Source organism: Taudactylus pleione, unplaced genomic scaffold, assembly GCF_031769625.1.
Source record: "Taudactylus pleione unplaced genomic scaffold, aTauple2 ptg000184l, whole genome shotgun sequence".
Lineage (NCBI taxonomy): Eukaryota > Metazoa > Chordata > Amphibia > Anura > Myobatrachidae > Taudactylus > Taudactylus pleione.
The window spans coordinates 7,460,158-7,483,076 of record NW_028284586.1 but is presented as its reverse complement, the minus strand read 5'-3'; the positions used below and the strand labels follow the sequence as shown (position 1 = coordinate 7,483,076).

At 44.3% G+C, this 22,919-nt stretch overlaps 1 protein-coding gene across 1 annotated transcript in view; it reads right to left on the bottom strand.

Moving 5' to 3' along the window:
- The window catches only part of TMC7 (transmembrane channel like 7), an 87,491-nt gene extending 72,815 nt beyond the window's left edge, over positions 1–14,676 (bottom strand). The window contains exon 1 of the mRNA XM_088476169.1: positions 14,504–14,676. Coding sequence (XP_088332295.1) covers positions 14,504–14,573 — 70 coding nt within the window. The 5' untranslated portion in view covers positions 14,574–14,676. The remainder of the gene's footprint in view (positions 1–14,503) is intronic.
- Positions 14,677–22,919: the final 8,243 nt, after the last annotated feature.

Genomic DNA, 22,919 nt, shown 5'->3' with positions numbered 1-22,919 from the left:
TACTCGAGTATATACGGTATTTTTTGTGTGATTATATGTATTATCAATTCATTAACTAACCATCAATTTAATGTCGCTACAGTTATTTAATGACTAGGATATATATCTTTAAGGGACATATATATATATATATTTTTTTGATTGCACTAAGCACTTTGACGTCCCTTATTGCTGACTATATATACAAAATACTGTTATACTTCCTTGATCGAGTTTAATCAGTAACAAGATGTATCTGAGTTTTATTTTTTAATAAGTGTGCCCCAAACAAAGGAGTTACCTTTCTCTTTCCTTCTTGTGGACATCACTCGTGATGTCAGTGGGGCCGGCCCCAAACGGAGGCGTTCACATGGGCACGCCTCCGTTTGGGCAGCCACTCCCCCGGCCCGTCCACCAAAGGGGGCGTGCTGTCACTCAACATCGACAGCACGCCCCCTTTGGTACGAGACCCGGAGCGACGGCTTGCCCGGCGCTATCCGGGTCTCGTGCATGCGCACGACGGAGCCGGCTCCGTCGTGCGCATGCGCTCTGGGCCACCATCGACCCGGTTGCGAGCGCTCAGCGTTTGCGACTGGGTCTGAATCAGGCCCAGAATCCCTTGGTGAGTAGCAGGAGATTAGAGGTACCAACAACAGGGAGAAACCGCAGAACAATGAGCAGCAGCGGCAAAATCAACGTACCAGCAAGATCAGCAGCAGCGCTACTTCAGGTAGGGTGCGGTCCCAAAATGGCGGCTGCTGTCTTCAACTCGCCAGAGCAAGGCAGCAGGGAGTAGGGACCGGGCAAGCAGTCGGCGTCAAAGGGACCGGAGCACCAGGAACAGCCGGATAACGAAAGCAATCCACCAGGTAAGTAGTATTTTGAGAAGCAGTAGTTAAGAGTAGGGATGGAGACTCCGGGCCAGAAGGAGAAGGAAACAGCCACCTCAAGTCGCCGGGTAATAGTGCCTTAAAGTACACACCAGGAGCCAGCTGCGACACTCCAATACATACAGGAGAGGATAAACCAACAAATCCCGGGTTGTGAAGTAGATATATCCAGGAAAACAGGATTTTTTCAGGATTTGTGCAGGAGAGCTAAAGAAAAGCGGCCCTCTCCCAGCTACTCCAGGTCACTCCCCTAGTCACATGCCTTTTATACATTAGATCCACCCACATGCCCTTTAGACTTTCGCATGTGCATTTTAAGTGCCCATCAGAACCCCCCAAAATTAGATACAGATACACACAAAAGACACCATGTGCAAGGAAGTCCTTACATGGGTTTGCGTGAAAAAAAAAACGTCTAGCACAGACCACCCCACAAGTAAAATAATAAAGCAGGCAGCCATTACACAGGTGTTCCTTTCTAGACATGCCTATCCATCCCCGCTTAGATACATTTCAAATATGTAAGTTACAGGTAAATTGTCACATCATAAATAATTACTTTATGCTTGCATTAGAGTAGCATATTGGGCATTATTGTAAGCTTGCACTGGTTGTAACCTCCTTAAAAGGCTACAGTTTAAAGTAACATGATAACTAAAGAAATAAGAGATAACAAAAGATTAATTTAATCTTGTATCTGCTATCATAGTTAAATCACTTAATTTGAAATAATGTGATTAATAGAATATATTACAGAAATACATGTTTTAGAGCATATAAAGAATAAAAAAAAAACTCTAGTATGGTAATGCCTTTCATATACAGTATCTGGAGTATTGCCCATTTTCAATACTAATTAACGTAAACTAAGGAAACTTATCAAAGCAACATATGGCAGCTATGACAAATCTTTATTTCTAACTTACTTGCAAATTGTGTCTTCAGTATGAAAATTTGCAGTAGCAAAACAGCTCGGGAACCACTCAGTGGAACAACAGAGGTCTGTTCAAGAGGGCACTTCCTGTGCACTCTGCCCAGATGTCCCCTAAGTAAACAGAGTGGTCGCATAATATACATATTCCATAGACAAAAAACCTTACGGTTTCACATGTCCCATTAAGGCTGCTTAGACATGATCTGAAAATTCACAAAACCTATTGATTTTCTGCCACTCAAACTCTAAAAAGCAATGAAATTACGATCATTAAGGCTGACGCCTTAATGGACGTGTTCCTTGCCCAATACAGATATGGTATGCCATCACACCCTGTGGTTAACTGCAGATTTATTTTAGCACTCTCAAAGAATGAGATTGCTGTCACAAAAAATGGTGGAGCTGCTAGGCTGACTAGCGTTCCGGTGTGATGCTGCGGCTGGGGGGCCCGGTGAAAGGGCTCCCCTGGCTGTGGCATCACCCCCCCCCCCTGCTAGAAGGAGTCCGGTGCTGTTTCTGGTAATTACAGGGGGATCCTACGTATTTTTCCCCCTGTATTTCCAGAACTAGGACTGGCTCAGAGCCCTGTGCTGGTTGCGCTAAATACGGGGGACCGCTACGTCATTGGTCCCCCGTACTTTGGCAACCAGGACAGGTTATGAAAAGCCTGGTGCTGGTTGTGCTTAATACGGGGGACTTCTACGTCGTTTGTCCCCTGTATTTAGCACATCCAGAACTGGGGCTCCAAAGCCTGATGCTGGTTGTTTTCTGGGGGGCGGGGACACACCATTTTTTTTTTATTAAACACAGAAGCAGGTATCATGGATCTACCAGATCCGAGCCTGCATTCTGTGTGCTGCTACCTCCCCCGGGTCCTAGCGCCTGTCCCACCGCCGCCACTAAAGACCGCTACTGTCCCCGGGTTCTGGCAGCAGCTGACGCCCACTACTCCCTCGTACCTTTCCGCCGGTTCCCACTGCAGCTAATGCCAGCTTCTTTCCCCCGAGCCCACCAACCCTAAAGCCCACAAACGACGGCCATCTTTGTGCACCCAAGTGAAGCCACAGTTATTACACCTGCTGGAGGCTCCTACAATGGCGCATTCTTGAGGTAATAGTTTAAAAACAGTAACTTTCTAATTTACCTGAACCCCAAAAGCATGTACGTTGGCACAATAGCTACCTAATAAAACAAACCCCAAATCTAAATTCCACCCCTACTCTGAATTTTGCCTTCCCAAAAAAAACCCATAGACTAAAGCAGAAAAGTGGTCCTAATTGAGAATATCAGAAAAAAGTGACAGTTGGAGCTTTAGATAACTCACAAATCCTCATTTTTTATGTTTTTGCCCTGAAATTTGGCATGCAGCTCCCAGTGACAATTCTACCCGGTCATGCCAAATTTCAGATCTGTACCTCTAATAGCTTTTGCGGTGTAGCCCCTTGAACAGCCTGCCCCCCCCCTCCGGAATTCTCTATGGAGAAATCTGTTCTTCTAGATGCAGCCTTAATATAAGGGTACGACTGTGCCCTTATAATATATAGGCCTGAAGCTGCATCCCCATCTGCCTTATTGTTAATTTGACCCTGTGCCAAACCATATCAGTAGATACAACTGATACATGACAGACCAAGCAGTGACTTTTACATCAAAGCTGCATGACATCACAAAGGCTGTGTTAAAGATGTTAGCCAACCACAAAAGTAGCCTACTGATGTGATACATATTAACCTGCTTTTCACCACTATCTAACATCATGTAATATTTAGATTCATATAAGATGACATACTGTGATGACATGTCAGCAGATACAGCTGATAACTGACAGTTCTATACCAATTAGTGACTTTCATACCAAAGCTGCATGACATTACAAAGGCTGTTTATAATGTTAGCCAGTCACATGGTCAGCATACTTATTTGATAAATATTAACCTGCTTGCATTTCACCACTGCTATCTACCTCTATCCATCTAACTTTGAATATAATTTTTGGGTGGAAACTTGTTTACCTTACACTGTGAGAAGTCATATCAACAGATGCAAATCATATAATCAGCCTTGTGAGGTTGGGCGGGGCAAGGATGCCACATCAGACAAGGCAGTAAATATGCAACAACTTGGGTACAAAAAATCCTAAGTGGGTTTTATAGAGCTCAACAGGGAAACCATAAACTTCTGATGCCTTGACTGCTGGAAAACATTTAATAGTGTTCGTCACCTCCTCAAGTGAGATGGGAGAGTCCAGATAAGTCCAGCTGGCAGGGGACAGAGTAGGTAAGTAGGTAATAGCGAGCCTGAGTAGCATAAACATCTTTCTAATAGTCATGAAACACCCAGGCTACAGATGGAGTAACAGTATGTGTAACAGTGTTTAAATCAATCAAATTGTGCACAGTGGGAAGAGTAGTGTCAGCCTTAGCCATGGAGGCCATACAATTAATTGGCCTATATGCCTATGTGTAATAAGCATGAGCAGAGTACAGGAGCCTACATTTTCATTTGTCAAGTAAACAATCAGTCCATTCCATTCTATCAGTCTATATGTGACTGGCTATATATTATTGTTCCAATTCTCTGTTCAAGCTCCACTTCACGCTTTTTATGAAAAACAATTTTTTTAGCAACACTAAAAATCAAGGTGCCTCGGGGAAAAGCCTTAAAGGCATCACAAACCAAGGGAGGAATAGCCGACCCAGTCTGCAAGAAGTTCAGAGGGTGCTCCCATCTGTGCCAGCCAGAAAGAATAAAATCTCCAAAAGGACACACCTCTAGGAAAACATTAATTAAGGGCCAACAACAGAGGGGAATGATCCGACACCACACAGGACAAATGATCAACATATGCATCAACAGGGAGTAGGGAGTGAGACATTGAAAACCATATTTATACGGGAAAGCACATTATAAGAGAAAGAGAAGCATGAATAATATGTAGCGCTAGCCTAGGGTGTTGAAAACGTCAAGCATCTACCAAGCCCATTTCAGCAATAAGGTGGGAGAAAGTAGTGGTTACTAACAAGGCAATGGGGTCAATCCATGTCAAGTGGATCAATTTGGAAGATCGTCTCCTGCTGACCATCACCAATTTTGATATAAGTTTATGTGAAGGTTGGCATATATGTCAGACTAACTTTGGAAAAAAATGCAGTTCACAATATACAATAATAGCAAAACTATGACCCTCAAAGTGGAGATGGGTGCAACTATCAAATTGATGATCAGGGGAGGACTCCTGATCCACTTGATATGGAATGACCCAATGTGAACCCTCTCACTATTTCTATAAAAAGTTTCATCTAATTAAATATTACAAATTTCCCACACAAAATACAGGAACCAAGGAAAATTCAGACAGGAATTCACAACCCTTAGCAAGTATCTCAGCATTGTAGGGTGGGGGAATATAGACCAGGGAAACGGTAACCACAGGCTCAAGTAGTAGGATGATTAGGCTGGAGAGCACTGTAGAACGCGTCACACTCCATTCTTGTCCAGGCAACACCCTCAAAAGAAGGACCCATGTTTGACATAGATCTGTACCAGCCCTAAAACAATATTTCATACAATGAGCTAGTAGACAGTGTTAGTAGAGCCTGTAAGCAGAGTTGGAGGCCACTAAAATCTGGAGGCCTGAAACATGCCATCTTCGTCCCTTTTGTTACCAAGGCGACTAATCTGTCTCTGTGGTGCTCATTAACTTGCTGAATTAGTAAATATGTTCAGCATGTATAATCAGGTAACCCAGAGCCATGTACTAGACTGGGAGGCAAGTATACGCTTCCTGGAAATATTGTGCTGGTTTGCCCTGTACCAGCTCTACTTTGTGTACAGTTCAGTGTCAGCATTGTGCTACCGACTGTAATTGATTCTTACTGAATTATCAGTGGTAAGGACAAAAGGTTGACACAGTGGTTAGCATTGCTTTGTACTTTTTCCTGGTTTTTGCATTGGCTTTCTCCAGTTTATCAGATTTCCTCCCACACTTGAAAAGTATACTGGTATGTTAACTGGAATCTGGCAAAATTAACCCAAGTGTGTGTGAGAAAACCCCAAAGTGGCAGGGAGTGATGTGATTTAAGGTGTGATGTAGGGAGCAGGAGAATATGAATCGAACTGGATAGCACACAGAGATTCAGGATACTAGCAGTACAGAGTATTCACCAGGCACTCAGATCAGCATGCTTAGACCAAAGAAAGAAACTATAAGGTGAAGGCCTGGCTCCCTTTTAAAACACATAACAAAACATCAATTAAGACCAACATAGGAGAGCAACTAGTGAGAATCCCAGTTAAACACCAGCTGCAGACATTCCTGTGCAGCCTCTGATCACATACACTGGTATCCCAGTCTTCTAGTAATGACCGGGACCTGCATGCACAGCAGTTACTGATGCTGGTGTCCAGACCTCCAGCACTCAGTGGGACCTGCGGTGGTAGTGAAACGCTGTCCACCGCGGTACAGCACTCACTAAAATGGTGTCACTATTACCCCTTTCAGACATGCCCCGGCAATTACACGGTTCCGACCTGGGATTTTCAGCACGTGTGTAACCTGGGTCCCAGCTCAGAGAAACTCTTTCACACTACACCACAGACTGGGGTTTTTCCCGGGTCGACCCCTTTCACACACAAGCAGTGTCTGCCCTGGCATTCAGTGTGAAGTCATTTAAAGAGGACACTTTTTTGCCATCTTCTGCCATCTGTTACTGATGATGTCATCTGTAACAACTCCAGGCAGACCCTGGACTGTCCACCCGGGTCTGAACCTTTCAGACATAAGCATTACCCAGGTCGATTCAGCATGCCCTGGCAAATTCCCAGGATTTTTGGATATGTCTGAAAGGGGTATATTCATTTGCATGGCAAGTGTTTGAGATCATTCCATGAAGGGCTAATAAAAATTTAATAAATACAAATAATTTGAAGACCATTATAAAAAGGAAGTTGAAAAGAGGATGAGTCTTTCATTATGCTAAACTAGCTGCGATACCCGACGTTGCCTGGGTTGAAGACTGGACCTTGAAGTACACCTGCAGCCTTTATTTGTTTACATTAACCTTGCCTATAACCCCATTCCATTGATCCTGAAAAGAACCCCACTGTTTGTAAAAATGTTAGCAAACAGTGGCGTTACTATTGTGGGTTCAAGGGGTGTGGCTGCTATGGTTACAGCTGGCGCACCAGCAAGCAGGTGTGTAGAGACAGTGCCGCCAGCAGTGGCGGCTCCTGATTGGCTGCCGGTCCACAAACTCCGATTTGCTCACGACCGATGCAACATTCAAATTGCGCTTTCACCGTCTGTCCATATCTGCCAACTGCAATTAGAATGTAGCCCGGCACCAAATCCACACCTGCTGGCTGCTGACTGCAAACAGGGGGATGCGAGAGGCTGCTGGAGGGACACGGGAGGTGAGTTGCTGGGGGATGCATAATGTGCAAAGGGCATTACTATTGTGTGGAAAAATGTGTTATATGGGGCTCAATTACTATGTGGCATAATCTGTAAAGGGCCATACTGTGTGGTATAATGTATAAGGGGCACTACTACTGCGTGGCATAATGTGTATGAGGGAGGCTACTGTGTGGCATAACCTGAATGGGCTCTGTGTGGGGGGCAAATATATGTATTTTTTTACCTCTTTACCTTTGGGTGAGCCTTTTAAGATCTTGCTATACGGCCCACAAAGTTCTAGTTACGACCTTGCATGCAATCACAGAGGCTCTGGATTTATCATGAACTTGCATGAATCATCAAGTTTGCTCAGACAGGTGTAAAAGGATACTTTTGTAGCTTTCTCACAGGTTTTTGTCAGACTGCCAATTTCCACTGGGGCCAGCCCAAAACCTGTGTAATTTAAGAGTGTCCCCATATTTAGGGATTGTGTAACAGTGGGTGGCTCTGACGAAGTTAAAATTTAGGTAAAAACCTAATCCTAGTCAAACTACACCACCATGCCAAATTTGGTGGAGCTAGGTCCAAAACTCTGGCCGTGCATAAAGGACAAACAGACAGACAGTCACGATTTCTCGGTTATTATAGAGCTATTTTTATCATAATTAATGTAATGGAATGATGGAGCATTCTAATTACTACTGTATAGTGAAACATATGACCTATTACTTACATTTTAGATTAGGGACTAATCAATAATAATATTACTAAACAAGAGCTAAAATGTATATATGTAGAAATACCTTGCATTCCTATTTTTACACACATAGATTCATACAGATCTAGAGAAACTGGGCAAATAACTATCTGATAATCTGTCTAAACACCTTTTTTTTCAATAAAGCATCAAGTATTACAATTATTTCCTTTGTTAAGGATTTGACAAATGTTATTAAAATTAAACAATGAGAAGAGAGAATAATACAATTCTGAAAAGTTATACTACATGTGGATTGCTTGTGGAGTATGATTAGGTTTGTAAAAAAAAAACCTAATTATTTAGCAGATAAACAAATATCTCTAATTTCATCATGTTCTATTATTTTGAAAAATTATTTTAAATACATTAACATTTCTAGGCAACTAGTGGGTGCCATGACATCTATTTAGGCAATATAATGTTTGGTTGGCGTGAACAGCTCCGCCCAATGGGCGTGTCACGCTCCACCTATGGGCGTATATATTGCCACTCGAGTGTGTCCTGTACCAAATTAAGTTATTTATGGCCAATGTTATAGGCAAATCAGTGCTGGTGGCTGACAGTCATAAAATATGCAGACAAACAAAAGTACAGCCCTGTCCACCACCGCCACATAACTGAACCTAAGAATGATATATAGCCACAACCATTGAGACACATTCACACAAATAGATCCTCCCCTCCTCTCCTCTCCCGTGGCATTGCAGTCAATACATTTTGCAAGAGTTGCTAGTGAGCCCTGAACAACGCTCAGTGTCATGCAGCTCCGGCGTCGGCTCCTCTGTCGGTCCTCCATAATCAGTCTACACTGGCCGGGTGTATGAGCTGGGTGCAGGGGGAAGCGTCTCCGGGCATTAGTACTGCACTCCTGACTCCCTGGCCTGCACACGTGACCCATTGTGGTCGTCCCCGCCGCTGATGCCACCAGCGTTAGTGTGCCTGTTTGATTTGTAAGCTATGCTGGCCTCCGGCGCCCACCCCGCGGTAGCCGACTTTTAACATGACGTCAGGAGTGGAGTGCTAGAGACGCCTCCCGGGGCCGCCTCCTCCTGCACACCGGCCAGTGTAGAATACTGTAGCCTGCTGGTGCTGGGAGAGTGATTATGGAGGACGGACTGAGGAGCCGACGCTGGAGCTGCATGACACAGAGTGTTGTTCAGAGCTCACTAGCAGCAGCCGCCCTCAGTATTGCCAACTTCAGAAACCGGGAGATGAGTTATAATTTGCGGGGCTGTGGGAGGCTCCATTAAAAATCGGGAGGGTAGGCAAGCCTGCCCCTCCCCGACCCACAAAGCGATGCATGGGATCATACATCGCATCCCCAGATCAAGTGAACATGCAGTAAGATCTGGAGGTGCGATGAACCATCCCAAAGGAGTGCGCACTGGCCGATATCATGCCCACACACAGTACAATATAACAGCGATATCGTACCAATCTGTCGGATCGGCTGCAAGAATGCATCGTGTATGGGGGCCTTAAACCTTTTTTTTTTTTTCTTATGAGAAGATACCTATAAAAGGGTTATAGTTATAATTTTGTTTTTAAGTTATATTAAATTTCAGGTTGATGTTACTAATAGGTAACTGCTGTCGCATAATACTTGAGGCCTCCCTAAGAATAATCCTAATACACTGCCTGGTATGAAACTAGAATATGTATTAATAACCCACCTGTCACCCTGGATGTTATGACCTTCTCTTCATTGTAAGCCACGCCACTCCTATGTTATATACAGACGTCTTTATGTCCAATATAAGGGGATGGCCCCACCAGCCTGGCTACTGTTTTCATTGCTGATGTCTTTTCATATATTTTATATGGCACTCCATTATAATCACCTATACGACAACGATTGTTATTTTCTACTACATTATTCTTTTTTATTTTGTTTTCCGTATTGTTTTCCAGTAAAAAAAGATATATAATAAAAAAAGAATGAGCCTAAAAAAATTGTCTCTCTGAGTGTCAAATAGATCACAAAACAGAGACAAAATCAATATTAAAAAAAATACAGTAATACTAATATATATGGTCTTTGGATCTGATTTTATCTCCTATTTTACCTAGTTTTTATCTAAATTTATATACTTAAGAGCAAGCAATTTAAAATGTAATGTAGCTGCCAAAAAATAAAAGAAAATAATAAGTGGTCATAGGAAAGAAAGTAACATGAGCCACTTTGTATTAATATTTCAACAACTTTTGTATTTTCAAAACGTTGAAGACAACTGGTAATATAATCTGTAACCCAAGTTTTGCAGTATGCTCATCATGTAGAGCTGGGTACATACTATTCATTAGCTAAGCAGAAAAGCCAATTTTCGATCTTTCGGCCAGAGCATAGGCCCCCATACATCTGCGACGGATCGCCACAATCCTGCGTTCCTGCTATGCCGGGTCAGCGGATTGGTGAAATCCAACATTTTGAATTTCATAGATTTGCCAATCATGATCAAAATATGATTGTGATTTGCAAATCTGTGAAATTTAACATGTATAATTTCAGTGATCCTCTGATGGATCGCGAAACAACGATGGCCGCTGGTCTGCATTTCCGACCAGCGGATCAGTGTTTCCGCCTAACCCTAAGTCCCCCCCCCCCGGGAGATCCTATCCTAACCCCCCCCCTCCCTTGCGGCTGCCCGCGCCCGGCTTACTTCGATCGATAAACCGGGTGTCGGGCTCCCGGCGTAGGGATAAAGACAGGCGTCGGGATCTCGACACCTGTCATTAGACACTTTCCAGGATTAGACAGTCGTTAAGCCGGTGGTCGGGATTGCGTCCATCGGCTTCCTGACTGCTACCCACTGATAGGGTGTACGCTGCCCCATGGTCGACGGTCAGACAAAACCAATGTCACCGGTTCCCGATATGAGGAGTACTGCACAACATTCGTCTGACCACACGTTAAATTATTGGGCTGAAAATGTTTTATGTACAGAATTCCAACCATTGGGTTATAATGCCTGCCTATAGTTCATGTTAAAACATCAACTTTGTGGGCATTTGTATTTAAATCAGCAGTAACATTCCTCTTCTCAGCTCAATAATACCTCTTTTCCACCGAAAACCCAGGTCCAACCTGGTTTTTGGACATGGTTCCAACCCTAGTCAGACCCAGGTCAGACCCATTTACACTGCACCTTTGATTTGGGTTATTCCCAGGTCAGCCCTGGTCACACTGAACTCAGGTCTGCCCTGCTAAACCTGTGAGGTCATAAAAAGTGGGAGGTGAATGCTCCACAACCACCAATCAGTTCATTTTAAGCATGATCCAGGTCAGATAACCCGGGTTGCACCATTTACACTGCACCATTACCCAGGTCCATCCTGGGTCCAACCCTGGTAGCTACCTGGGTTGGATTGCTGGGTCACTTGACCTGGGTTATTTTTCAGGGACCCTTTTACACTGAGCTGCGACCTGGGTAGACCCAGCAAAAACCCAGGTTTTTGCTCTGGTGTAAAAGGGGTATAATTGTGTAAGCTGAAAATTGGATTTCCTTTGGATCATTATTAAGCTTCATTAGTTGTCTAGTCCCAGTTTCCTTTGGCAGATCTGTCAGGTGTGTACCCGGCTTTAGTGTAACGTCCAATAGAATGGAAGAAATATTCGTCACTTGTGGGTCAATCCAATTAGGTGCGAATTGCGAGTAGCAAGTTTGCTTCTTCAAACTCGCAGACTTTGCAGGAATGCGCGCTCCCCAGAATTCTCCAATCCAATTAAAAATGCATATTCGCAGTATTCACAGCGGAGGTTTGCAAATTGACTGCCAAATGAGATGTGAGAGAAGTGCATGAAACAAAAAAGTGGAAAGACCATCCTGGACCAACCAAAATTGATAATTTCGTTAGCAGACCCATATAGAAGGCTGTTTGTGGGTATTAGGAAGGTACTGTAGGTTTTTAAATGGTGTCAATTGACTGATTTGAGCTATTTTTTTTTTTTTTTAAAAAGCAAAAGAAAAAAAAAAAAATTAAAAAAAGTAAACTTTTTTTGTTTAATCTCAAACGAATTAAACAAAAAAATGCAAAACAAAGCAGGAAAAAAAAAATAATTTCATTTTGGGGTAGTTTGAGGGTACCTTGAAAAATTTTAAAAAAATAAACAAAAAAACACAATTATACCCCTTTTCCACCAAAATTCCGGGTCTGACCCGAAGTTGGAAAAGAGTTCCTATCCCGATCAGACCCGGAATTTAGCCGGCGCCGCCGGAGTCGGGTCTGCATAGACCCGGCTTTCCCGGCATGAAAATGGACGCTTGGAGATTACGTCTAAGCGCCACTGAAGCCGGACCAAATCGGCCGGCTAACAGCGCACTCCAGGTCACTGTGACCCTGAGTGCGCTGTTCTCACAGCAGGGTTTCCAGGGCTACGCCTGTGTTAAACCCCGCTATTTACCTGGGTTGGATTGCCGGGTCACTCGCCCCGGCGATCCAACCCTCTCCCCTTTTACACCAGGGAGCTGCGCGGGTTGACCCTGCAATAACCCAGGTTTTAGCTCCGGTGTAAAAGGGGTATTATTTTCAATTGAAAAACAAAATAAAAAAATTGTAATTAAATTTGGGGTGCCTAAACTAACGAAAAAGTTGATTTTGGGGTAATTTGAGGACAATTTTTTTTTACCCCAAAACATTTACATGTAATTATTGGACTAATTAAGCTAATTGGAAACTTCCAGCTGCCTAGTCATTAAGGGGGTGTCCAGGGGTTTCAGCACAGCACCCCAACATTTTAACCTTAAAATATAAATTTTTAATGTCCTTCTCTCACCCTCAGGGAGTTGCGATTGGAAAAATGTGAATTCAGTCTGACTGGTTCAGTGTGAGTTGCTAATTGGATTGCAAAATCAATTTGCTATGTGAATTCAAAAAAACAAAATAGCAATTCGCACCTAATGGGATTGACCCCTTATAATATGCAGGATATACAAACACCAGTGGTAAATTAAAAGAAAATTTAATCTGCATATTATTCTTATCCACATTTTTTAAAATAAAAAGAAACAGAAGCAGACATACACTATTATTGTGTCAACTTATGCACACATGAAATCTAAATTCATGGTCTATTGTTCCTGATTTAAACATGTTGTTGTAGGGAATTCTTCCTCACTGACTTTAAATTATCCATTTACTAAAGAGTTGGAATGATTTTGTTACACATTATGACAATCTTGTAATTACATTTTTACCCATTATTATCCAATAAAACTAGTTTGGATTATTGGGGACATAGGGGTCTATTTATTAAGCCTTGGGTGTAGATCAGGAACTAAAGTACCAGCCAATCAGTTCCTAACTGCCATGTCACAGGCTGTGTTTGAAAAATGACAGTTATGAGCCGATTGGCTGGTACTTTATCTTCATTCAACGCTTAGTAACTAGACCCTCTTAATTTTTTTTTTACAGTGCCTTACAGTAGAGTGCTGTATAAGCTGCTTTCCCTAGCATGTGTAATATATATATATATATATATATATATAAAAAAAAACACATTATCTTATACAGCACAAAAGTTCTCACCCAGCTCTGTCCCTATATCCATCATGCGCTTACAAGAAATGACAAAACTAATATAAGAAGTATTTTAGGAACAATTCAATAGGACCACTACATCCCCCTCACAGCACAGAGGTCATGAATTATGAGTTATGGCAGATCTGTGTGTAGTTTGTATGTCCCCCCATGTTCGTTTGCATGGGTTTCGCCACAGCGCATGTCACACCCCCTGCAGCGTCACACAACAGGCCCTTCCTATGTTTCAGCTCCAGACCCATGTGGACCTTAATCTGGCACTGCACGGAAACATGGGGAGACCATACTGTACATACACATCCACTAATGAGCAAAGATCCCATAATGACCTGAGTATCCATACAGGACTGAGACTGTGGGTATATTTACTAAAGTGAGAGTTTTTAGAAGTGGAGATGTTGCCCATAGCAACCAGATTCTAGTAATTATCTTCTAGTAGGTGCTGGATAAATGTTAAGTAGAATTTGGTTGCTATGGGCAACATCACTTCTAAAAACTCTCACTTTAGTAAATATACCACATCTCAAATTAGCTCACCATAGATGAAAATACAATCAGTTTGTTTGTGCTGTGTGGTGGTGTAAATAATAATATATTGGCAATGCCCCACATACTTTATCCTGACCTCCTGTGGGATTAGCACAAATAGTAGTTTATTATATATTATTGATTTCTTTTCTTTCCTTTTTTATATGAAAGCACACACTCCCTTCTAGCTACTAAACTACATATGATGTATAGAAGGAAAAGACAAGTTAAGCCACAAAGGGTGACATAACAGTGACTGCACATAACCATGAATGGACACAGACATGAAGAAGTGTATTTTTATTTAAGTGATCCTGACCTAAACAACTGTATACAAGTATTTATTACTGCTAGGACACAAAACCCTGGGACCCCATTACAGGCTACAGTGTGTCTGGCCACGAGCTACGGACCTCCACAGGTCCGGGGGGTGCGGCTCATTATCTCAGGTGAGACCGGGGAACCCTGGCGGCACCTACCATTATCTGCCTCGCTATCCGCTGCCCCCTGGTCCCTGCGTGTCATGGGGATGTTCTGCCCGGGGTCCATGGCTGTCCCGGTCGGGGTTCCCGGTCCCGAGGTTCTGTTTGAGACCGAGCTGCACAGGGCAGGACAGCACAGGACTGGGACCCTCCCCGTCCCCGCTCCCCCCTCCAAGGGCACCTCCCCGGCTAGCAGTTGCCATGACAGCCGGGGAGCAGGGTCTTCATTTCCGGGAGGCGGCTGTGAACAGGGATTGGTTGCATGGGGAGTGAGGGGTGTGTTTTACGCCAGGTGTGTCTCAGTCAGCATATAGTAATGATAATGAGCTGACGGATGACTGTGCTTGAGGAATACCTGTGACTGGTTATATACACAGCGCCCTCCCATCCATTCCCAGCACAGCAGTAACTAGCTCTATGCGCCCGATCTAATTATCCGCGAATTTGCTGTAATGTGAATGTTTCACCTGTTTTTATTGCAATCGCTCAATCCAATTAAGCATGCGAATTAAACGACTAAAAGTTCCCTATATATTTCTATTAGAAATCACAACACCTTTTTTTTTGCAATCCAATTATAACAAACTCACGCTCGCAAATGCAGAGATTCGCTGAAATCTGTTCGCAGCCCCCGGGGGTGCAAGGGTCTTTGAAATAGCTGTAAATCACAATCAAAAGAGGAGGAATTGTCTTCATCACGCGGCATAATAGGGTGTTGTATCATTGTATGGGTATGTGGTCACATTGCCGACGGACGGAATGCCGGCGACGATATCCCGACAGTGAACAGGATACTGACGCCAGCATCTCAAAACTTCACAATCCCGATCGTCCAGTCGGGTAAGTGACGGCAAAGTCCCCGGGGTAGGGTGGGTTAGGTTTAGGCACCACTGGGGGGGGGGGGGGTTAAGGCTAGGCACCCCCCGGGAGGGATAGGCTAGTGGAAGGGGGTGTTAGGGTTAGGCGCCACAGGGGTAGAGATTAGGATTAGGCACCCCCGGGAGGGATAGGTGTAGGATGCGGGGAGGGGGGGGTAGGTTTAGGCACCACTAGGGGGGAGGTTAGGGTTAGGCAGCCCCTGGGAACGTTAGGGTTAGGCACCAAGGGTTAGGTGGGGGGGAGTAAGGGTTAGGTTAGTGTACTTACCGCTGCCGGGATTCTGAACCAGCCCGGCTTCCGCTGTTGGGATTTCAGCCGGCGGCTTATCATACCGATTCCGTTGTATGGGTTTATAATCCAAAAAATATCCTTTCTCAGTACAAGAAGTGCAAACCAGCCTGTACTGATGTCTTCGCCCAATGACAAATGTTTACCAGCTTGCCCTTACACACACGCGAAAATGTCTCCAGGCAACAAGTAAGATACATTTCCCACCATTCACCAAAACCAATGAAATACACACGATTTTGCCGCCACTACCATGTTAATTGGATTACAATACTTTCTCCATGATAATTCACAGCGAATGTTGAGTATTTCAGAGCGAAGTGTGCGAATGTATAAGCTGACAAAAAATCGCAGCCAGGGAAATCCCCTAACAGTGCCCCCCTTTTATTAATGATCGCTATTGCACTGCGAACTGGGCCTGACGTTACCACCCACGATCGTACTGCAATATATGATCATAGCGCCTGGATGTATCATTCAGCACATGCAGGGACATGAAAAGAAGCCCGTTCCTGCGATGTGCCCGGAGAGCTGCCAGGGCTGCTGCGCATGCTTGACTGCACATGCATGACTGCCATTGCCGGCTAATTATGCGTGGTGTAGCCCATAGGCTACAGCAGCTAACGCCATCACATTCCAGATGCTGTAAATTTGGCAGCACCGCATCCCACACAGAAACCTATGGGGGATGCAGCTGCCAGCAGGAATGGAGGGATCACAGCAGGTATCGGCAGACTTTTTGGTGTCATGGGCTCGAAAGAGCATTGGAGCCTCCCATTTTAAGGGACATAAGACCCACGTCTGAAAAGGGGGAGTGGCCTCATGGGTAGGGGCCATAATAAATCTGATTTGTCCCGTATGATGATGAAGGGGTACCGATCTTGTTGTACCACTGTTATTCAGGTGTCATTGCCAAATACAATGGCTGCAGTGATGATACACAGGGGGAGATGTATTATAGCGGCAGTTATCATCTGCTATAACGCTTACTGGCTTCGCCTCTTTACTGTATTAACATCTCATCGGCCAGAGCGGGGGAGTGAAAACTCCCCCCTCCAGCGATCCCTGCCTGAACACACAGCACATCAGCCTAGTGCTGATGCACTGTGTCTCACTTCCGGCTGACTCTACTGAGCATGCGCGGGATCTCGCAAGTGTCGTGAGATCTTGTGTGCAGCCCTAGACCCGGCATCCACCGCAGCAGTGACAGCACTGTATATGCTGTGGAGATAGGGCATCGCCAAGCTGCAGCTGTCGATATCGATAGCTGCAGCTGGCAGAACGGTCAGGCGAACTGACCGTTCATACATTGCCCTGCCTATCGGCGCTGTTATCTTGTAGATAATGACAGGGGCGCATAGCGTCCCTGTCATTTAGCACTCAGCCCCCCAATCATACATGGGGAGGAGAGGTATCACCGTACATAACCCACCCATCTCAATCCCCTCGCCTCGACTTACCTGCTCCGTCTGGTTGCGTCCTCCCCCTCCATGGTCGCGTCCTCCTGGTCGGCTCCGCCTCCAGCTCTCCTCATTGACTCCAGCATCAGTCAGTGAGGAGAGATGGAGCCGACCTTAAGTGGAGGTGTGCCTGCCCTGCGCAGTGCGACCATGGAGCAGGTAAGTCGAGAGGGGAGTGCGGAGGGGGGCCGAGGGGAGGGGACAAAGACCTAGGGGGGCCCCAGAAAATATTGCTATGGGCTCCCCTAGGTCTAGTTATGCCCCTGTATAAGTAAATCCATGTACAAGCCTGGAGCAGACAGTGTAGATCACCGATTGAAGATATGGAAAGAACGCTACATGTAGTGTATATGCAGCAATAATCAGCAGCAGGGATATCTGTATGTACACTGCGTGGGCCCCCAGTAGTGGTCCCCCTATGCAGTGCCCCTTATATAGTGCCCCAGTAATAGTCCCCCCAATGCAGTGCCAGTGCCCCCAGTAGTGGTCTCCCCTATGCAGTGCCAGTGGCCCTTACATATATTGGACATGCACAAAAAAACCCACACACAACACTTTCCTGAATCCCCGCTCCTGCCGCTGTCTGCCCTCCGTCTTCCCAGCCCGCTCTGCACTATGGGAAAGACATCATGATATCTCATCACCCACTGTGGGAGCCAGAAGGTGGAGCTCATGAGTGAGCTCCAGCCAGGCTCCGGTAGTGGGCGTAGTGTATAACCCGGGGCCGGCGGCGGTTATACAATATGGTACTTTAAAACAGTGATGCCGGCCGCGTCCTTATGTTAGGCTGCGTATGGCATTGCAATTTCAGTCATTAGCATATCTTCACAATGAGACTGCGTGCGTAATCGCTATTGTGATCGCAATAGCGATCCTTACTGAATCAGACCCCATGTCCGCAGTCCATAACCTATTAGTAGAATGCAGCAGAATGTGTCTGTGGAGGACATTGGGTGATAAATGTATTTATCCAGTCGGAAGACAATACACTTGGCCAAAGTGCTGTGGTGCTGCTGGGCCGACTCAGATGTGCGCGGGGATGCAGCGTGAACATTTTAAGTGCTTTTGGGCTGTTCCTTGGGTTGACAAGAAGTGGAAAGTAATTAGATTCCTGGGGACCAGGTTGCTGGAGGCAGGCTCTGAGCTGCCTCTTCTTACCATAGCTGCTGGGTACTAGAACCAGCGGTTCTCCACAGGGGCCCGAATGACCTGCACGGGCATCATATGCAGTCTTTCCTTCAGGCTCAATCATCCTTTGGGGATCAGATGTGGCCCCTGAGTGTCCCACAATAACGACAACCCATGCCCCTATATAAATGTGCAGCAACACTCACTGCTGGCCGGTTGTGACATAATCAGCAGTGTGGGTGCAGCAGGGGACTAGCCCAGGAACATCCAAGACCTCCACAGCCACATAGAGGCCCATTTATCACTACAATTTTGTGGCATATTCCCAAAAACACCCATTTTGGAGGATACGCGCAAATATTTAGTTTCACCAAAATGTATTCTGGAAGGATCGCAGCTGATATCTCTGACAGCATCGGATCATCATCTACTCAGAATGGCCGTTTTACCGGCATAGCCGTAGCCAGTAACCCTGCTTAATCCAACCCTGGCCTCAGCACTCCCAAAAAACAGGGGCAACAAGCCCCTGATTCCGGGAATGCAGGCCGGCGCCACCCACGAATGACACAGACTGCTCAGATATACAGAACACAGCATTAATTCTCAAGTGCAGGATATTGAGAATGAGGCTTATTACCCAATTTACATTCTGGGTTCTAGTTTCATTATTCCACCCATTGGTTAAGACCCCATTATGCACAGTGCAGTAATCAGCTTGCCATCTTGTTTTAAAACATAGTGGAAGCCTAACCAATTCCAACCCAACAATAACAATGGCTATGAAACAAGTGGATGTCTGAAAGACAGGGATATACATTATGTTCTTCAGACTTCTTTCCCTACCTTAACCATCCGGATGGGATGCAGACCGGCTGCACTGCTACTTTTGACCTTGTTACCTGGCTGAGGATTTAGTCTATTACTGCTACCTATAGGGTTAACAACTTCCTCTACGGGTGCAGTGGATGTTATCACATCCTCCACTATCACTGATGAAGATGGCGGCACCACTTGTGCTTGTTGTGGTGGAGCATCTGACATGTGTACAGCATGGGAAATGGCAGACATAACAATAGGCTCATCATCCGCATCATAAACATTTTCTTTATGATTACTTAAGAGAGGGTACAAGTTACTTGTTACATTTTTATGGGTTTTTTCAACAACTGTACCTGCACCCTCATCCGCATAGGGCGGCGGTGGTGCGCGTGAACCACTGGCAATACCTTCTGCACACATCGCAGTTTAGCGCTGCATGTGTACTCTCTGGTAACCTGCTCGTGACACTAGTTTGCGTCGCATGCACACCTTTAAGCCACGCATCCCCCTCACGCTGCCACAATTTTAAACACTTGTTATATTTTACCTTTTTCATTCGAGAGTGCACCATACAGATGCTATCTCGGACATTGTTCAATACCTCCTTATCAAAGCTGACAATTCTGGGAAACGGTCTAACACTCTTCATCGTCATTTTAAACCATACATCACAGTACCTAATTGCATAAGCACCGTACTTAGTATGCATAACATGGCGTGCCGACCCAAGCGGCGCTTCCAACAGCAGCACATCATGTAACATCTCTATCGTTTGCTTGGCCCCCATTGTGGGAGAACCCTAAGCTTTTCAATGGAGAGTTAAACTGGTGAAAGACAATCAAGATACTTTCACTTACCTGTTCACGTCTTAACAGGACGCGCCCACAAACCTATGGAAGAATAACCAGGCTGCTTCCACGCACCTAATCCCTTTTTGACTACCTTTCAACTGCTAGCATGTAGGCATTCCAATAACACCTACCCTTTTCAGTGATTTCATCCACCCTCTACCCAATTCACAATCACAATTTAGCCAAAACTGTGCGGTTCAATTACAATGCTCAAATAACCCTAACTGATCACTGAATACTGTAATCACACTGGGAGCCGAACCTACAACAAAGACAACAACTACACCTGCTTATGTGTTAGAACGGTATCTACTACCGAGCTACTAGGTCGACCCTTGCGCCTAGTCCTTAAGGGTCCTATGATACCCTTAACTAGGGAACTGTTGTCCCTACCAACAAATACTCAATGTTACACACCCTTTTCCTGCGCTGAAAAATACACGTTTTCCCAGACTATGGTAACACTGATAAAGATGCTTACAACAATGCTGTCTATCAATGCCCTCTCAACGGCTTTGTTCAAAACACGTGGCAGCAATACCAGTACGTATACGCTATTGTGCGACTAGTCGCATACACAATAATGCGACTACTACACAACATGTATTATGACTTTTACGCTATATTGCGACTGGTCGCATACACAATAATGCAACTTCCCCTTTTTAACACAAAAAAACTATCGATGAAGGAAAACCGACATTTTCCTCCCTCGTCCCTGGATTCTCAATCAGCGCTCCTAAAGTCACAATAACAGGTAGCGGACTCTCAACAACAAAGTGGTAGCAGATTTCGAAGGCACAATGCATTTTCCTGCTATGGCGCCTCCACCCTTTTGCTGAGAGATCGCTACCGAGTGTTACCAAGTGACTGGTAGTGTGATTAACACTGCGAGCCCCCAACTATGGATACCTAAATAAAACCTTTATGCAATCCTATCTATACCTTCTAAAACTGTCGCTATTTAGCGTGATGAGTCGCACAGTAAATAAATGCTTTCAGACTTTGAGTGTGGTTCCAAAGCACAAAAAGTTATTATTCAGTATAAAAACAGATGGTTGCACTCTGTGATCTAAAGACAATTATCGCAAATAAATCATACAGACCCAAGGTACAGTTGTTATATATGCACGCGCTCTGGGCCCAGATACTGGCATCAGCATTAGAAACCTCCATCAACAGCACAGCAAGAAGACTCAAGACTGGGGTCAGAGAGCGCACATATATTCTCTTACAGGGACAGGCAATACAATAGACAAGTTTAACAGGATTCCATTGGTTCTTCTTAAAGGTGCTTCTGTTACAGGATAGTTCATAGGTCAATTCGTATGGACACAAAGCCTCTAACAACCCTTTGTGTCCTTTTTCCCGCTGCATGCTAATCTAAGCTGATAACATTAGAGTACATTTTAATGTTTTAACTCTCTATAGTCCATAGTTTGAAGACGCATGTTGCGATCTTCTCACCGATGATACCAGAAATCTGTGGAGACACAGTGGATAAGTACAACATCAAACACAGTCTGCTTACCATGTACTAAACCTTAGATATCAAACAACCTTTATTACACAACATTAATAATTACTGCATATTCCTTGAATATTACACTTTAATGCTAGGGAATCTTTTATGTAAGTGTGCAGTGTGTAAGTATTGGGGAATTGGGAAAAGACGCTAGTTAGCGTTGTGCGATTTTGTGGAGTAGACCATGGTACGTGTTTTGCAGGGATAATCATTTGATATGTTTTGATGACTGTCTGTATTTACATGGTGAGGACATTTAACTTCTTTTTATTGCGTGGGAATCACACGACGCTAAATAATTGCATTGCCATATGTACTTATAATGGCAAGTTTCACTAAAATGGCGCTGGGCGGCCAGTCGCAAAATGACGTCTCATTGCCATTCGCAAAATGGCATTGCCCCAATCTAATTTTACACCGATCCTGTCTCAGCCAATTATCCGACTTCGACAGTCCACCTTTTGATAGCAAACAACATGCTGTCATACTCTGATTTTAAAATTAATTTAGGCTTACATTAAGACATATTATTTAATGTTATATTATGGGATGGCACAAGGTGGTTCTTAATCCATCAATAATGTGTCTCTAGGAAGGGACATAAAACTACCCCTATACGCACACCGCGGTTCTTGGGAGATCATGGGAAAGATGTGGGGATGCACAATCCTATAAAGGAAGTCTTGAGGCGGAATAGGGACTTACATTACTTAAGATGTTTTAAAATAACATTTTAATAATACATTTTATGCATGTCTAAATCTTATACATTATACGACGGTACCTTCTAGTTCAGGGTTGTAATGCAGTTCTACATTTAGCTCAGTATTCACATTGTTACTACTGACCACCATCATAATTTCATTCTTCCGGTTTACCTTATCTTTACATTTTCCACATTTCAACACAGTAGGAACACACCTGACACATAAACCAATTACTATGATGACAACCAGTATGAGGATCAGGAGTTTACCTATGCTCGCAATCATTTCCTGGACCCACTCTCCTAGACTTGAGAACCATTTCACTGGGTTCAAACATGAAACCCATTCTTCTACCTTCTCCTCTACTTCAGCCACTGAAGCATTATGGTTCTTTTGAAATTCCCATTTTAGCTGCAGAATTTCATCCATCTTCCGGTCTATTACCTCCTTGGGATCGCTGGTATCATTTGTAATGTAAGTGCAACACTTTACACCAAATTGGGTGGCCAAAGTTACGCAATACTCTCCAGTGACAGCTGTTAAATAATTTAACACTAGTATGTGTTGCACCAGTTCTTTCTTGTACGCTTGCAAATCCCTACCTGTATACCTGAATGTGTCATCATACATCTCGGTGATATTATCTATTAATTTAGCAAGCTCTTGGATATATCTAAAATTTTGTATACCCCAAGCGATCCTGGTGGGATCCAGTGCTACCAAAACTTGAAAGCCAGTTGTCTCACTTATTAACTG